The sequence below is a fragment of the Leguminivora glycinivorella genome, chromosome 9, assembly GCF_023078275.1.
Source record: "Leguminivora glycinivorella isolate SPB_JAAS2020 chromosome 9, LegGlyc_1.1, whole genome shotgun sequence".
Lineage (NCBI taxonomy): Eukaryota > Metazoa > Arthropoda > Insecta > Lepidoptera > Tortricidae > Leguminivora > Leguminivora glycinivorella.
Window position 1 is genome coordinate 2,588,092 of NC_062979.1, and position 13,579 is coordinate 2,601,670.

Consider the following 13,579-nt stretch of genomic DNA (forward strand, 5'->3'; position numbering starts at 1 on the left):
CATTGGTCATTAATTTTGGAATCAGCACCCCCTAAAACCTATTTTACGACACCCATGATGACTTTTGTGTCAAAGTGACAGTCAGCAATGTCAGATTCCAAATCGGTCATTAATTTTTAAATCAGCACACCCGAAAACCTATACTCGTGGTATATGCACTTGAAATGTGAAAGTGAAAATGCTAGAATGACATGTAAACCACGAAGTTGTATAGTCATATTGTTCATTGGTATTGGTGACCACCATCTGGCTCCATCATCAGACCCTGAGCACCACCTTGAAGTAATTAGAATTGTATTTGTCTTATTTTATCATCATATTAATATATACTTTACTCTAATACTTATCATATAACAAAAGCAAATATTTGGGATGGGATCTACTTTTACTTACTTCCTTGAATAACACCATGTAAGAGTAATCGAAACGGGAGACCCTACGAAAAATGGGTCATGTTGCACTGGTTAACTTGCTCTCGCGAACCAATGGGACTACATCCCAGAACTTTTTGTGGGCGTGGCCGGAAGGGACGCTTAATAACTCAACATTTGACATGATTAAAATAATGACTAACGGAGTTTCGGACCTTTTCTGACTAGAAAGCCTTTAAACATGAAATGGTCCGTTTTATGCCTAACCACATGTTTACAGCAATATGCAAGCTGAATTAAGAAAGAAAGATTTAAAAAGTTGGCCTACATTTTTAGAGACACTACGACTTTAATTTTTATAACACAATAGTATTTTATACAATCGTGATATAATTACAAAGCTTTTCAGTGGAGTACCATGTTTAGGCCACGAAGCTTGCTGAGTGGCCTAATAGTACGGTACGAGCGTGAAAAGCTTAATTATATCACTATTGTATACAATACTTTTTCTATGAGTCATCATTTTCATCATCAATGGACGAAAAATATCATCATTCAAGTTAAAATTAATGTTAATATTAGCGTCGTTCACCGTTGTATCAACATCGAATTACCTACCAACCAATCTCTGATTGGTCGATAACGCGATAGATTAAAAAAAATGAGTAGATGCAGAAAAATTTGCCAGGTATCGCAAATTAGTATAGAAATTGTATGAAGTTCTATTTTTTAAATTATTACAGTTAACTAAAGTCAACTATAATGAGATATTATAGTTTGTCATATGAAGTGTGGATTTGAATACTCATCCAAATCTAAATACTTACTTTAGTACGGTACGGATACAGATTCTACCCATCTAGATGAATAATATTAAAAATTGTTGAACTACACTAAAATATATATTATGATTTAAAACAATACTGGCTACCAGTCGCTACCAAAAATAGTACTGCGTAGAGCGGAGACATACCTAAATTACCATTAATAGAGCTTAATATGATTGCAATAACTCTTACAAGTGGACGCTTTAAACTTCTCCGTCTCTACAAGTCCGTGGGCGGCGCAATTACCGGGACCCAATTGCTCTTATCAATGGTAATAAACCGACAGAGAGTCGTTGTACCGTCTCTTATTAACATATGAATTTGACCGAGGACTCTACATTCTATAGGGTGCGTAGCCAGGATGCCTCTACAGCTCACACTCTCAGGGTGACACTACTCGTAGAGTAATTACAAGCTGCCTGAGTTGGCAACAATTTGTGACAATATCTGGGTAAAGGGACCTCATTGTCGATGGCGCTTACGTCCCGCGGCGTCGTATTTGTACACGAACATCGCTCATAACGCCGTAAGCGCCATCCCGTTACCCAGATAATGTCACATTTTACAGCCTCACCGGTGCAATCAAACTTCAATAAAATTATAGCGCAAACTTCAACCCTTGCGCAAATGAGGCTATGAAAATCGTTTCCAATCCAATAGCCAACGGTGAAAGTCATCTTCGTAAAGCACCCAGCCGGCCTAACGGCTCAGCCACGACATTGGTCTAAGCGCGACAGCGGTGAGCGGCGACAGTCATACGTGCGAATGAAAAGTCCCATCGCTGTGTCTCGCTCCAATGTATGGCCGCCGCTCACCGCTGTCGCGCTTAGACCAATGTTCTGGCTGAGCCTTAACTGAAGTGACAATCGTTGACGCTACTTGGCAATCGAAACGCAATCGCAATCTGTCGCGCCATTACAGAAGAGCAATAGGGAGAGATAGCCACGATACGCTTACTAAGCGTAAGCGATTGTGACATTGGCTACGCCACTCTGATACAAGAAACGACTATTCTGAGGATTGCGGTATCTTATCGATGTTTATCTTCACTTTAACTGCTATTGAGTATTGACCACTTATTGGTCGATTAGTCATGGAAAAGTATTTGCAATGTTTGCGAACAATGGTCTTTTGACTCCGGGCGATAGTCTGCTAACATGCATATCTTTTGAATAAATAATACAACATTATTGGCAGCATTTCATGGCAATTAAATATACGAGCAAGTACCTATACGAATTTATGCACTGACATGAATAAAAATCCCTCGTGAATAATATAAAAAAATAGAAGTTGTAGGCTACCTAATATTTAGCAAAACCAAATGTATCATTTCACCGTCGAATCACTTCGAAATGAAGTCACCGAGCAAAGTGGAATTTTGATCCTGTTATTGTAAATTCGTTAGCAAGTCATCCAACCGCATGCAGAGAATGCCTCAGAGAGTGTGACTACTATAGGTTTTTGATACGTTACACGATAGTGAGGACGTCATGGAAAATGTCATTATGTGTGTAATTTTTGATTCTATAGTCTACCTTAGTAACCTAACCTAAGCGTTTGTGGTCGCCATTCTCTTATTGGATGTAATTTTCCGTATAAAGTTTTCGATGGCGAGTAACATATTTAAAACACATGGTAGTCAGAGCGTGCAACACTTAGCAACGAGGAAAAAGCAAGTGACATGTTTATTAAAGTAGTACGACTATAGGTACGTGACACATACTAAATGCTATAGCTTCTTGTTAATGCAAACACAATATTCGTATTGGTATGTCTTCGGATTCTGAGAAATGCGCCAAACGGGTCTCGCCAGTCTCGCCACAACATTCGTGTGGCCCGTGTAGGATACCTACAATACGTACATCGTTATTTTTGCTAATGATTTAGTACCTATATTTTTTTGTAATAGTCTCACTCGATTCTATATTTTTTTTATAATAACAACGCACCAAAAATGAGTAACTAAGGTTATGTAGGTATATGATTAAATTTATCATGCGTAAGTAACCTCTTATTTAAAGATTTGAGATTAGGAAATTATAACAGAGGAAGAAAATTATTGAGCTATTTAGAATTTTGTGTGATTTAAACATAAAAAAAACATAATTTTAAATTATTCAAACAATCTTAACAAAAGTCAAGAACTCCAGATCAATGAAAGTAAATTAAATCACGTTTTTCATTATTAGATAGCTCTTATTAAACGAGTGAAGGAGACATTGAGTATGAGTCACAGACCAACCCCTATAGACATCCATTACACGCCTACGCGGTCGCCAATTTCCCAGTATTTGCCTGATATCGCCTTCTACGCTCGCCGTGCCCGATCAGTATCGACCAAGTAACAGACCCGAAAGCAGCGCGTGTTTTTCCACACGGGAAAAGGGTATTTTTATGCCTTAAAGATGTCCACCTGTAGTGTGAAATGGTGTGGAAAGGTAACAAGCTCAAATTTAAAAACAGACGGCATTACATTCCACAAATAAGTCATTTTTATAATTTATTCAGAGCCGGCATAGGTCAACTTACATTGGACACTTACGCGTCAGTAGAGGGACAGTCATACTTCCGTCCCTTTTCATCTGGCGCGACTGCCCGCCGTCCTTGAAACGGCCAATCACAGCGCGCTTAACACATTCCCCGCCCGCTCCTCGCACCCCAAACACTGGTGACTCGTATCGCGAACAAAATATACAAGATTGCTACTCTATAGGAGGTTCTCTGTGGTATGAGTACACTCAATGAAAACATAGAATTGATAAGGCATATACATGCATCGGGTTGGGCTTATCAGAATACTAATATTATTACAAATATCTGCGCTATTATGCTACTGATGTTAATGTAAACAACGAAGCAGAATAGCAGTAAATTACAATATTGGTGAATAAATATATGAAGGCATAATTCTTTAGACATTCCGCAGAAAATACTAAATCAGATAAGAAAAGTCGGTCAGACGCGCTAATTTTATCAGTGGACTGGCGATTTAATTAATTAGGTACGCTCTTCATTAAAATAAAGTTACGAAACATACAATTGAAGAAATTTTCTCTGAATTAGAATTAAGAGAATCAGTAGTAGATTAAAATGAGTAATGAGAGGCTCTATATTTAAATATCTACTTGGCTAACTGTTTATTATAAAACGATACAATTTTTTCAGAATTTTTTTACCGTCTTCCAATAAATTTTAAATTCAAACTGATTTTTCAGCGGCTGTTATGGGATTAGATATCTTTTGGATGTACGATCCAAAAGCTTGGCAAACAAGCACGACCGTGTGGAGCTGTGGAGAGGTGTTTGCCTTTGCCAGATTGGTGTTTGCCACTGTGATCGGCAACGGCAGTGTCGGTTTTTTTTTTACAAATCAAAGGAGTCTTCGACAAACTGGCACTTTCGATAAGCATTCGGGATGCCGTGTTTGTGTTCGGTGTTTATAGCTTATACACCAATAATCCAGTCATCCAAGTATTTTTGCCATGCAAAAGGTGGGGTATAAAATGTTTTCATTTGTATTGCTTAAGTATTAAGTAGGCTAGTTATGAAAAATGCAAGTTTTCGACCTTGAGGGGTGGCGGCGTTAGTCGCCATCTTGAATTAAAGAGGCCCAAATTTGATATGTTTTATATAAAACTTCAACGTTTTATTTGATCAAAGTGTCTATGGGAATTATAAAGGCAGGGGTGTGAAACTGCTTTAAATTTTGACAGTGATAGACGGTTGGGTGCCCTAAGTTACCTTGAGTGCTGTTGCTATTAATATACATATTAAACTATTATCTTAATTGTTGCAGATGTACAGCGGCGCCCTCCTAGCGACGGCGGCCCGTCTCGCCTGGGACCCGAGCACATACACATGGTTCCGCTTCCTCTGCGCAGCGCAGTACAGAGCTTCAGCTGCCTATGTCCTGGCAGCTGGCTTGTGGCTGGCTGCTTTAGTGTACCTGGCTGCAGCTGCTGCCGCTCATCATCCTCATCAGCCATCGCCGAAGCCACGCTGCTTACATCTGGTAAGATTACAATCATTTTAGAAGATATGAGTAGACAAGACATTAGTTCCGCTTCCTCTGTGTGAGACGCAGTGACATGCTTTATCCTATGTCCTAGCTGCTGGCTTATTGAAAGAAAGAAAGAAGAAATTTATACAGAAAACGCTTAAATTTAGGAATTATTGTTAAGCGTCACTGAAAGAGTCTCCAATCAGCTTAATTCAAGATACCACTTAGGATCTCGACGCTGCAGCTGATTGCTGGCAGCTTTGGTCTACTCAGCCGCGGCCGCTTATTATACGTCGCATCAACCGTCGCCAAAGCCACGCCGGTTAGGTACTATCAGCTGCAAAAGTGCATGGCGAATTTATCAATGAATTCATGCATAATTTCTCCATGCACTTCTACAGCTGATAGTACATCTAGTGAGATCGTAATAATTTCTAGGAAAAAATGAAATAAGCCTAAGTTCCTGGCCTGGGAACCTAAATAGCTTCAATGAATTCATTCATAATTTCTCCATGCACTTCTGCTGCTGATAGTACATCTAGTGAGATCGTATTAATTTCGAGGAAAAAATTAAATAAGCCTGAGTCACCGGCATAAATATAAATAAGTGATGATTTCTGTACCTTGTCGCTTTAAATTGTTTGACAATTTCGCATGACATTTCAAACAAGACAACACAAGGTATAGAAATCATCACATATTTATGCCGGTGACTGTACCGATTGTCAACCACATTAATCCGAGTTCTGTGTCCAAAAAAACCGCTTCAGCAAAGTTCCTAGGGCTAACATATAAGCCGTATAATTAAATCTATTGCAGAATATCTGGTACATTAGACAGGCCTAATTGCCAATACATATATTCCTGCACATTTCTACGTCAGCGAACATTTGTAAACCAGTAGAAACGTGAGACAAACGTCCAATCCTTTTAAGAAAAGGCCATGCCTAATGGTCTGTCTTGGGCCTAAGTACCAAATTATCTGAATTGCTACAATGAGCAGCAAGGTCATGCCATTCTGTCGAAGTCAAACTCTCAAATTGGTATCGGCAATTATGCGGTCGCGTGATATACGAGATTGCTTCATCGATACGATCAATGTACCTATAAATGATTCTCAAAGGAAAGCTGAGCATGTGTGCTCCAGAAATGCAAGTTGGAAACATAGAGCACTTGACCCAAAGACGTACTTTCTTCACTCTAGACAATGCGGAAATGAAGATGGCTGTAGTGTTTTAAAATTCAACATGCTGCAACTACCTAACTGCGTTTACCGTGTACTGACTGTATCAAATTTTACATATACACGTTACACTAATACATACCAGTCTATTCATTAAAATTCAATATAATTTTGATAAATCTGTTTCTATGTTTAGGTATGAGGTTGTATTTAGATTTACAGCAAATTAATAGTCTCCTTATTTCCCCATGGCTGATTCACTAAGAGCCACTTACAGCAACGAAAATGGAGGGTTAACCCACCATTTTATATGGAACTTGACAGATGACAGCCCACTAACCCTGAGTTAAGTGGTTGGTGCAAGTGGGCCTTAGCGTTATAATAACAAACAATAAAAACACCAATTTCGTACTTTAGACAAGGAATGAATGAATTCATTCATAATTTCTGGTGTCCTGCCGTTTCGCCAAAAAACGTTTCGTCAAATTTCATTTCCCAATAATCATATCGCAATAGTTTCATTTCCCAAAGTATTGTTTGGCAAAGGTATGTTTCGCAATGAATTTGTTTGGTCAAATTATCATTTGGTACAATTTTACTTAGTCAAATTTTATTTAGACAAAACTTTATTTCGCAAATGTTTTTAATGGCAAAACTTATATCCCAAAAACATGTTTGGTAAAAATTTCACATCGCAAATTTCGAAAATATTTAGGCATTTGCATTTTCATTTCTACGGGATCCATTTAATTTACCGAAGATTTTTTTGCCAAATAAGTAAGTAACTTAAAATCTGTCAAATGATAATTTCAGTTTTATTCCCTAGTACTTCACTTGGACAAGAAAAGTTTGCTCAACTTTATTTTTGTCAAATTTATTAGTTTTATTACTGGACAAAATTATTTTGTCAACTATTTTTTGTCAAAAAATGTTTCTACAAATTACACCATGCAAAACAACTTTTGACAATAAATATTAAAAGACATAAATGTAATGTAATAATTTTATTACTATTGTGACAGAAAACTCGTGTGTGACAGAGTCAGTTTAGGTGCGACGACGAGCGAAGCGAGGAGGAGCGTGTTAGGTTGACAGTGAGCAAACCGGAAATGACTTTTAAAAGTAATTCTTTTTAATAAAATGTATCCGGATATGCAAGTGAAAATGCCATCCTTGACATTTGCAGCAGGAGGAAAAAGTACGACATACACATTGATTTCACACAAATCTTGGGCACAAAGTATAAAATCAACAAACAAATTTCTAGTGCGCCATTTAATTACAATATATTGAGAAATGGAAATTTTGCCTAACAATACCTTTGACTAAATAATATTTGGTAAAATGAAATTTGACCAAGTAAATATTTTGGGAAACAAATACTTGCCAAAAAAAGTTTTGCTAAATGTCAATTTGCGATAAGTTGTTTTGCCAAACGTTTATTTGGGAAATGATAGTTTGGGAATAATAGTTTGGGATGTGAAACTTTGGGAAACGTTTTTCGGCGAATCGTCAGTAAACCATAATTTCTACATGCAATTTCGCAGCTCACTACATTGTCCTGTACTTTACGTTCCTGGCATTACACACAGCTACTGGATTAGGTACCTACCGCGAATTAGTTTCGGGTGTAGGTGTTGAGTTCATGACAAGGCGTATTTTATTTTTTGCCTCCTGAGCCGCTGACCGCCGGGCGTTCACAAAAACTACATACTTAGGAGCTTAGGTCTATTATTTCCCATTACTTATCCGTCGCTTCGCCTGTTTTGCTGATAATTCAGTAAACGAGAGACGTAAGTCCAACTTATTCTACACAGGATTATTATGCTAGATGAAATAAGTTTAGAGTTTAAAAATATTAAAAACGTGAGATATTTGGAACTTGCTCCTGTTTTTACAGAACTGAAGCGAACCTAAAGGCTCATTAGGTACGTGACCGTAAAATGTGGTGACTCATGCTATCCCGAGTAATGGTCGTTAACGTCGGTAAGCATTCTGTGAGAAAAAGATTAAGTACCTAGTTATTTTAAGGCGAATTTACTAACGGAAAAAGCTAATGAGTTACCTATTGATTTTCTGTATCTGTATGTCATAAACGACATTGCAGATATATTTAATTTGTGTCTAGAAAAAAATTCAAAGCATCTTCAAAATGAATTAAGTAACAACGCGAATTTCGTCTAACGTCCACAAAAAGCAATCGATACCTATACTTCAAAAATTTTTTGTAGTGAATCCAAATCTACATAATAGGTTTTAGGTACACAAACACAATATTTACTATTTACGTACGTAACTATCACTCACCACTTGGTGTTTTACCAATTTTTAAATCCTTACTTACTAACTTTTTAACCGACTTCAAAAAAGGAGGAGGTTCTCAATTCGACTGAATGTTTTTTTTTTTATTTTTTTTTTGTATGTATGTTACTCGATATCTCCGAGAATCCTGGATCGATTTTCAAAATTTTTTTTTGATCGAACGGGTATAACCCCGAGATGGTCCCATTGACACCAAGTCAGGGTCTGATGATGGTATCTTGGAGAAATCGAGGGAACTCTTCAAATGTTATAGGCACATGTAAGGTTTTTAGTGTATTTTTCAAAGGTACACCAGTATTTACGCCTGACGGTAGTAATTTTATGTGGCTGAGCTGATGATGGAAGGTCAACTCCTCAATGGTTAGGAGTTAAAGGATAATTCTTTCACTACTGTACATATATTCGGACTGATACATATAATATCACTAGGAACCACTAAAAATCAACAAATAAATTAACTTTTTAACAAAAAATAAAACCGCCTTCAAAAATAAGCGCGTTACAAAACACGGAGAAACTAAAAAGCCAAAAATAACAAACCTTTGAATTCAGATTTCTTATCAGATTGCAATAATCTAAACATCCAAATTATAAACAAATCAATTATTTTTGAAGGCGGGGCCAGCCTGCGTATGGTTGGGAGGGGCAAACAGGTCTGGTACCGACTTCAAAAATAATTGATTTTTTTATAATTTGGATGTTTAGATTATTGCAATCTGATAAGAAATCTGAATTCAAAGGTTTGTTATTTTTGGCTTTTTAGTTTCTCCGTGTTTTGTAACGCGCTTATTTTTGAAGGCGGTTTTATTTTTAAAATTCTGGTACGCAGCCGGCCTTGGCCTTTTCCTCCACGGTTTTAATATTTACACCAAACCGTCTGTTAAAGCATTCGTTAAATTTTATTGTATGGGAAGTTCCATCGACATCTGCTGCGTGACGATGATGTGTCTGTCAAATGTGGTTGATGCAACTGGCCCTTAAAGAATCTTTTTTGCCTTCCAGTACGCAGCCGGCGTGGTCTGCCTGGCCGTGAGCGAGGTGGGCTACGGGGCGTGGATGGCGGCGTCTCTGGCCGCCTGGTGGCGAGAGGCGCCTGAAGCCGAGCTGGCCAGGAAGGGCATGGACCTCATGCACGACCTCAAGCCCATGCTGCTGGCTGTGGAGCGGTACAGGGACGTGGCGAGGCCGGTGCTCGACATGCTCGACGTGAGTATCTAGTGACAGGCCTGGCCCGAGGCCGTAGTCCCATTAAACCAATAGATATTAGGCAAGATAGTCTGTTTGATTTTGGTTCAAGTTGCTTCAGAAGCCCGATGGGCTAACTACCCAGAATTAGTACCTTTAATTCAAGAAACAAGTCAAGGAAACTGCTAGACAACGTTTCACGATATGCCTGATCTTCCGATTGGCCACTGATATGTATATACTTCTAACAAGTCCGTAAGTAAGTGACGGATGCTTCATCTACGAGGATAACGCGAACATAAACCATCATATTACGCCTTCTGCTATAACGACATTTTACGCCCCACATAAAACGTCCGTCGTTCTCGTAATTAGATATTAGGAGATGTTAGGCGCAAGTTATTTCTGCGATAACGTGTTACTGTCAGCTTAGCTTCCTTATTGCAGCATTCTACAAGATAACACTTACGAAAGCTGTTTTCTTTATCTTTTCTGATTAGGTACGAGTGGGCAGTCCTTAGGTTGGCCTTAAAAATAGAGAGAGATAGAGATAATAAACTAGACTTCCTAATATTTTCATGCCCGATGTACATTTTTGGGGTCGTGAAAAATATCGCTTCATCCCTTTTACCTGCTTTTACCTCTTGCGGGAATAACATGTCATGAGCATTGGGTCTCAAGAAATTGGGAAAGTCTATTACAGTTCATTAGGAGCACTCTGTGCTATGGCATAGATATTGTGATAAAGTATAATATTTTAGGAAGCGATTTCTAACGATCACTTCTATATTTTTCAGGAAGTGGAGCACAAAGCGCCCAACAACGTATACGTCATCATGGTGTTCGGACTAGTGGGTTTGATTCTGCAAATCGCCGCGTTCGTGATGGCTCGGCGGCTGGCGCGGCGGCCGCCTCCCCAGGAGGACAAAGAAGATAAGGAGGCGAGCGCGTGTGTGGAGGAGAGTGAGGAGCCGGGCTGGCGGAAGAAGGCGAACCTCAGGATGTATACGATACTTGACAAGATTTTCTAGCAGGTATGTCTAGTTACTTATAAGAAATAGTGTTAAAAGTACATAGTTGGGGTCGGGTGATGGTGTGACGGGCGCATCCTCAGGAGGACCTTTGAGGATAAGGAGGCGAGCGCATGTGTGAAGGGAAGTGAGGAGCCGGGCTGGTGGAAGAAGACGAACCTCAGGATACTTGACAAGATTTTCTAGCAGGTATGTCTCCACCTCCAGTTACCTATATTAAATAACAGTGTTGTAAGTAGTCGGGGTCGAGAGATGGTGTGGCGGGCGCCTCCCCAGGAAAACAAAGAAGATAAGGAGGCGAGCGCGTGTGTGGAGGAGAGTGAGGAGCCGGGCTGGCGGAAGAAGGCGAACCTCAGGATGTATACGATACTTGACAAGATTTTCTAGCAGGTATGTCTAGTTACTTATAAGAAATAGCGTTAAAAGTAGGGGTCGGGTGATGGTGTGAAGGGCGCTTCCTCAGGAGGACCTTTGAGGATAAGGAGGCGAGCGCATGTGTGAAGGGAAGTGAGGAGCCGGGCTGGTGGAAGAAGACGAACCTCAGGATGTACAGGATACTTGACAAGATTTTCTAGCAGGTATGTCTCCATCTCCAGTTACCTATATTAAATAACAGTGTTGTAAGTAGTCGGGGTCGAGAGATGGTGTGGCGGGCGCCTCCTCAGAAAGACAAAGAAGATAAGGAGGCGAGCGCGTGTGTGGAGGAGAGTGAGGAGCCGGGCTGGCGGAAGAAGGCGACCCTCAGGATGTATACGATACTTGACAAGATTTTCTAGCAGGTATGTCCAGTTACTTATAAGAAATAGCGTTAAAAGTAGGGGTCGGGTGATGGTGTGACGGGCGCTTCCTCAGGAGGACCTTTGAGGATAAGGAGGATAGCGCATGTGTAGAGGAAAGTGAGGAGCCGGGCTGGCGGAAGTAGGCGAACCTCAGGATGTATACGATATTTGACAAGATTTTCTAGCAGGTGCGTACCCAAGTTTTATAACATATAGTTGTACAAGTGGTCGGAGTCGGGCGAAGGCGCGGCGAGAGCGTTTTCAGGAGGATAAGGAGGTCAGCGCGTGTGTTGAGGAAAGTGAGAAGCCGGTTTGGAGAAAGACGGCCAATCTGAGGATGTATACGATACTTGACAAGATTTTCTAGCGTGTATCCAATTATCGCGGTCATTTTCAGAGTATACTGCAACTGTGTCTATATTGTAGCGACCCTTTCCATACGCCATAATGGTATGCACCAATTCCGTTGTTCATCACTGCAAGAATAACTTATGGAATGGCCGATCTGAGGTGGCCTTATATCTTTCATCAAGTCATCATTATCATCAGGGACATTAATGAACATGACTGTACTAAGTTAGTGGCATTCTCTGAACATTACCGTCTTGGATATGTCCTGTATACCAAATCCGCCATCGTTCCCTTTCATAATCAGAGCATCAGGAGTCACCATACCGTCATCATCACACCTGTCATCTCACATTCTTCGATATGCCTACCAAATGCAATCGATATTACATTTTATTTTTATTGGTATTTTTACATATTTCGGTGGAACTTACTCCGATGACACCTGGTTTCAACTCAAATGCTCAAATCTCCGTTATGATTTTCAGGACGCCTCGGCCCCCGAGCCGCCGCCCCTCCCCAGCGCGCCGCGCGCGTCCCCCTCCCCGCCGCGCTCAAGGAAACGCTCCAAGAAGCGACGAGGACGCCCGCCCAACCCCAAGTACAAAAACACTAAAGACTCCGCGTGGAACAAAGAGAGCGAAGGGAGGTATATGGCCCGGGATTGGGAGTCTGCGATCCCGGAGGGTATAGCCCGGGAGGGTAAAGCGCAAGGGTACATGGTCCGGGAACCTTGGGAGGCCGGTGGGCGACCAGCGCGGGACGCGGCGTGGGACGCGGTGCAGGCGCAGTTCCGCGCCACGAGGAGGCTGCGGCCGCCCTCGGCGCCGCCGGCGCCTAACACGCCCACTGCGCTTCTTATATTGCATACTGAGTTGTAAAGCCTGGTCCCGTAGCCGAATGGCATTTCTGCGACGCTGGACGCCGGTCTAAAGGCCGCTATCTCTATCGCTCTTTCGTATTGGCGCGATAGAGCCAACACGGTCTTTCGATCGGCGTCTGGCGTCGCAATAGGCTAGCAGGCCTGACCAGAATATATGATTAATATCAAGAGGGCGCTGATATTGTATATGGGGTGACAGTTCAGTATAATATAAAGAAAATAATTCTAATGACATTCCTCAACATGGCGCGTAATCATATATTTCTGGCCCGGCTTTTAGTTCTACCTATGAAGGTTTTTGAGTGACTAGACTAATCGTCAAAAGTGTCTTCAACCGGATACTCGCACAAAAAAGCGAAGCATTTTATAGACATCACATCATGTTTTAATTTTGAATTTATGAACGAAAGGTACCCGACTAAACAAACTTTGCACTGACTTTGACGTTAAAAAGTGTGAAATGAAATGTTATATTCCGTAATTTTGATAGCGTCACTTAGATTATGACTGTCAATAAGTCTATGCAAAGTTAATTTAGTTGTCTTTGGCCTGAATCTGTGCTTAGCATGAATGCCAGCACATCTTTTTGTTTTATTCACTGAGAAGCGTCTTTAAATAAGACGTTTTCATGAAGATATTATACATAGT

At 40.4% G+C, this 13,579-nt stretch overlaps 2 protein-coding genes across 2 annotated transcripts in view; one reads left to right on the forward strand and one right to left on the reverse strand.

The window, feature by feature from the left end:
* Positions 1 to 12,674, forward strand: part of LOC125229803 — a 125,046-nt gene extending 112,372 nt beyond the window's left edge. The window contains exons 2-5 of the mRNA XM_048134744.1: positions 4,997 to 5,212; positions 9,708 to 9,911; positions 10,688 to 10,924; positions 12,537 to 12,674. Coding sequence (XP_047990701.1) covers positions 4,997 to 5,212; positions 9,708 to 9,911; positions 10,688 to 10,921 — 654 coding nt within the window. The 3' untranslated portion in view covers positions 10,922 to 10,924; positions 12,537 to 12,674. The remainder of the gene's footprint in view (positions 1 to 4,996; positions 5,213 to 9,707; positions 9,912 to 10,687; positions 10,925 to 12,536) is intronic.
* LOC125229542 lies at positions 12,027 to 12,955 on the reverse strand. Its single transcript, XM_048134408.1, has 2 exons — positions 12,535 to 12,955; positions 12,027 to 12,068 (listed from the first exon to the last, which is right to left on the reverse strand). The coding sequence occupies exons 1-2, from the start codon at positions 12,953 to 12,955 to the stop codon at positions 12,064 to 12,066; spliced, it is 426 nt and encodes a 141-aa protein (XP_047990365.1). The 3' UTR covers positions 12,027 to 12,063.
* Between the last annotated feature and the right edge of the window lie 624 nt (positions 12,956 to 13,579).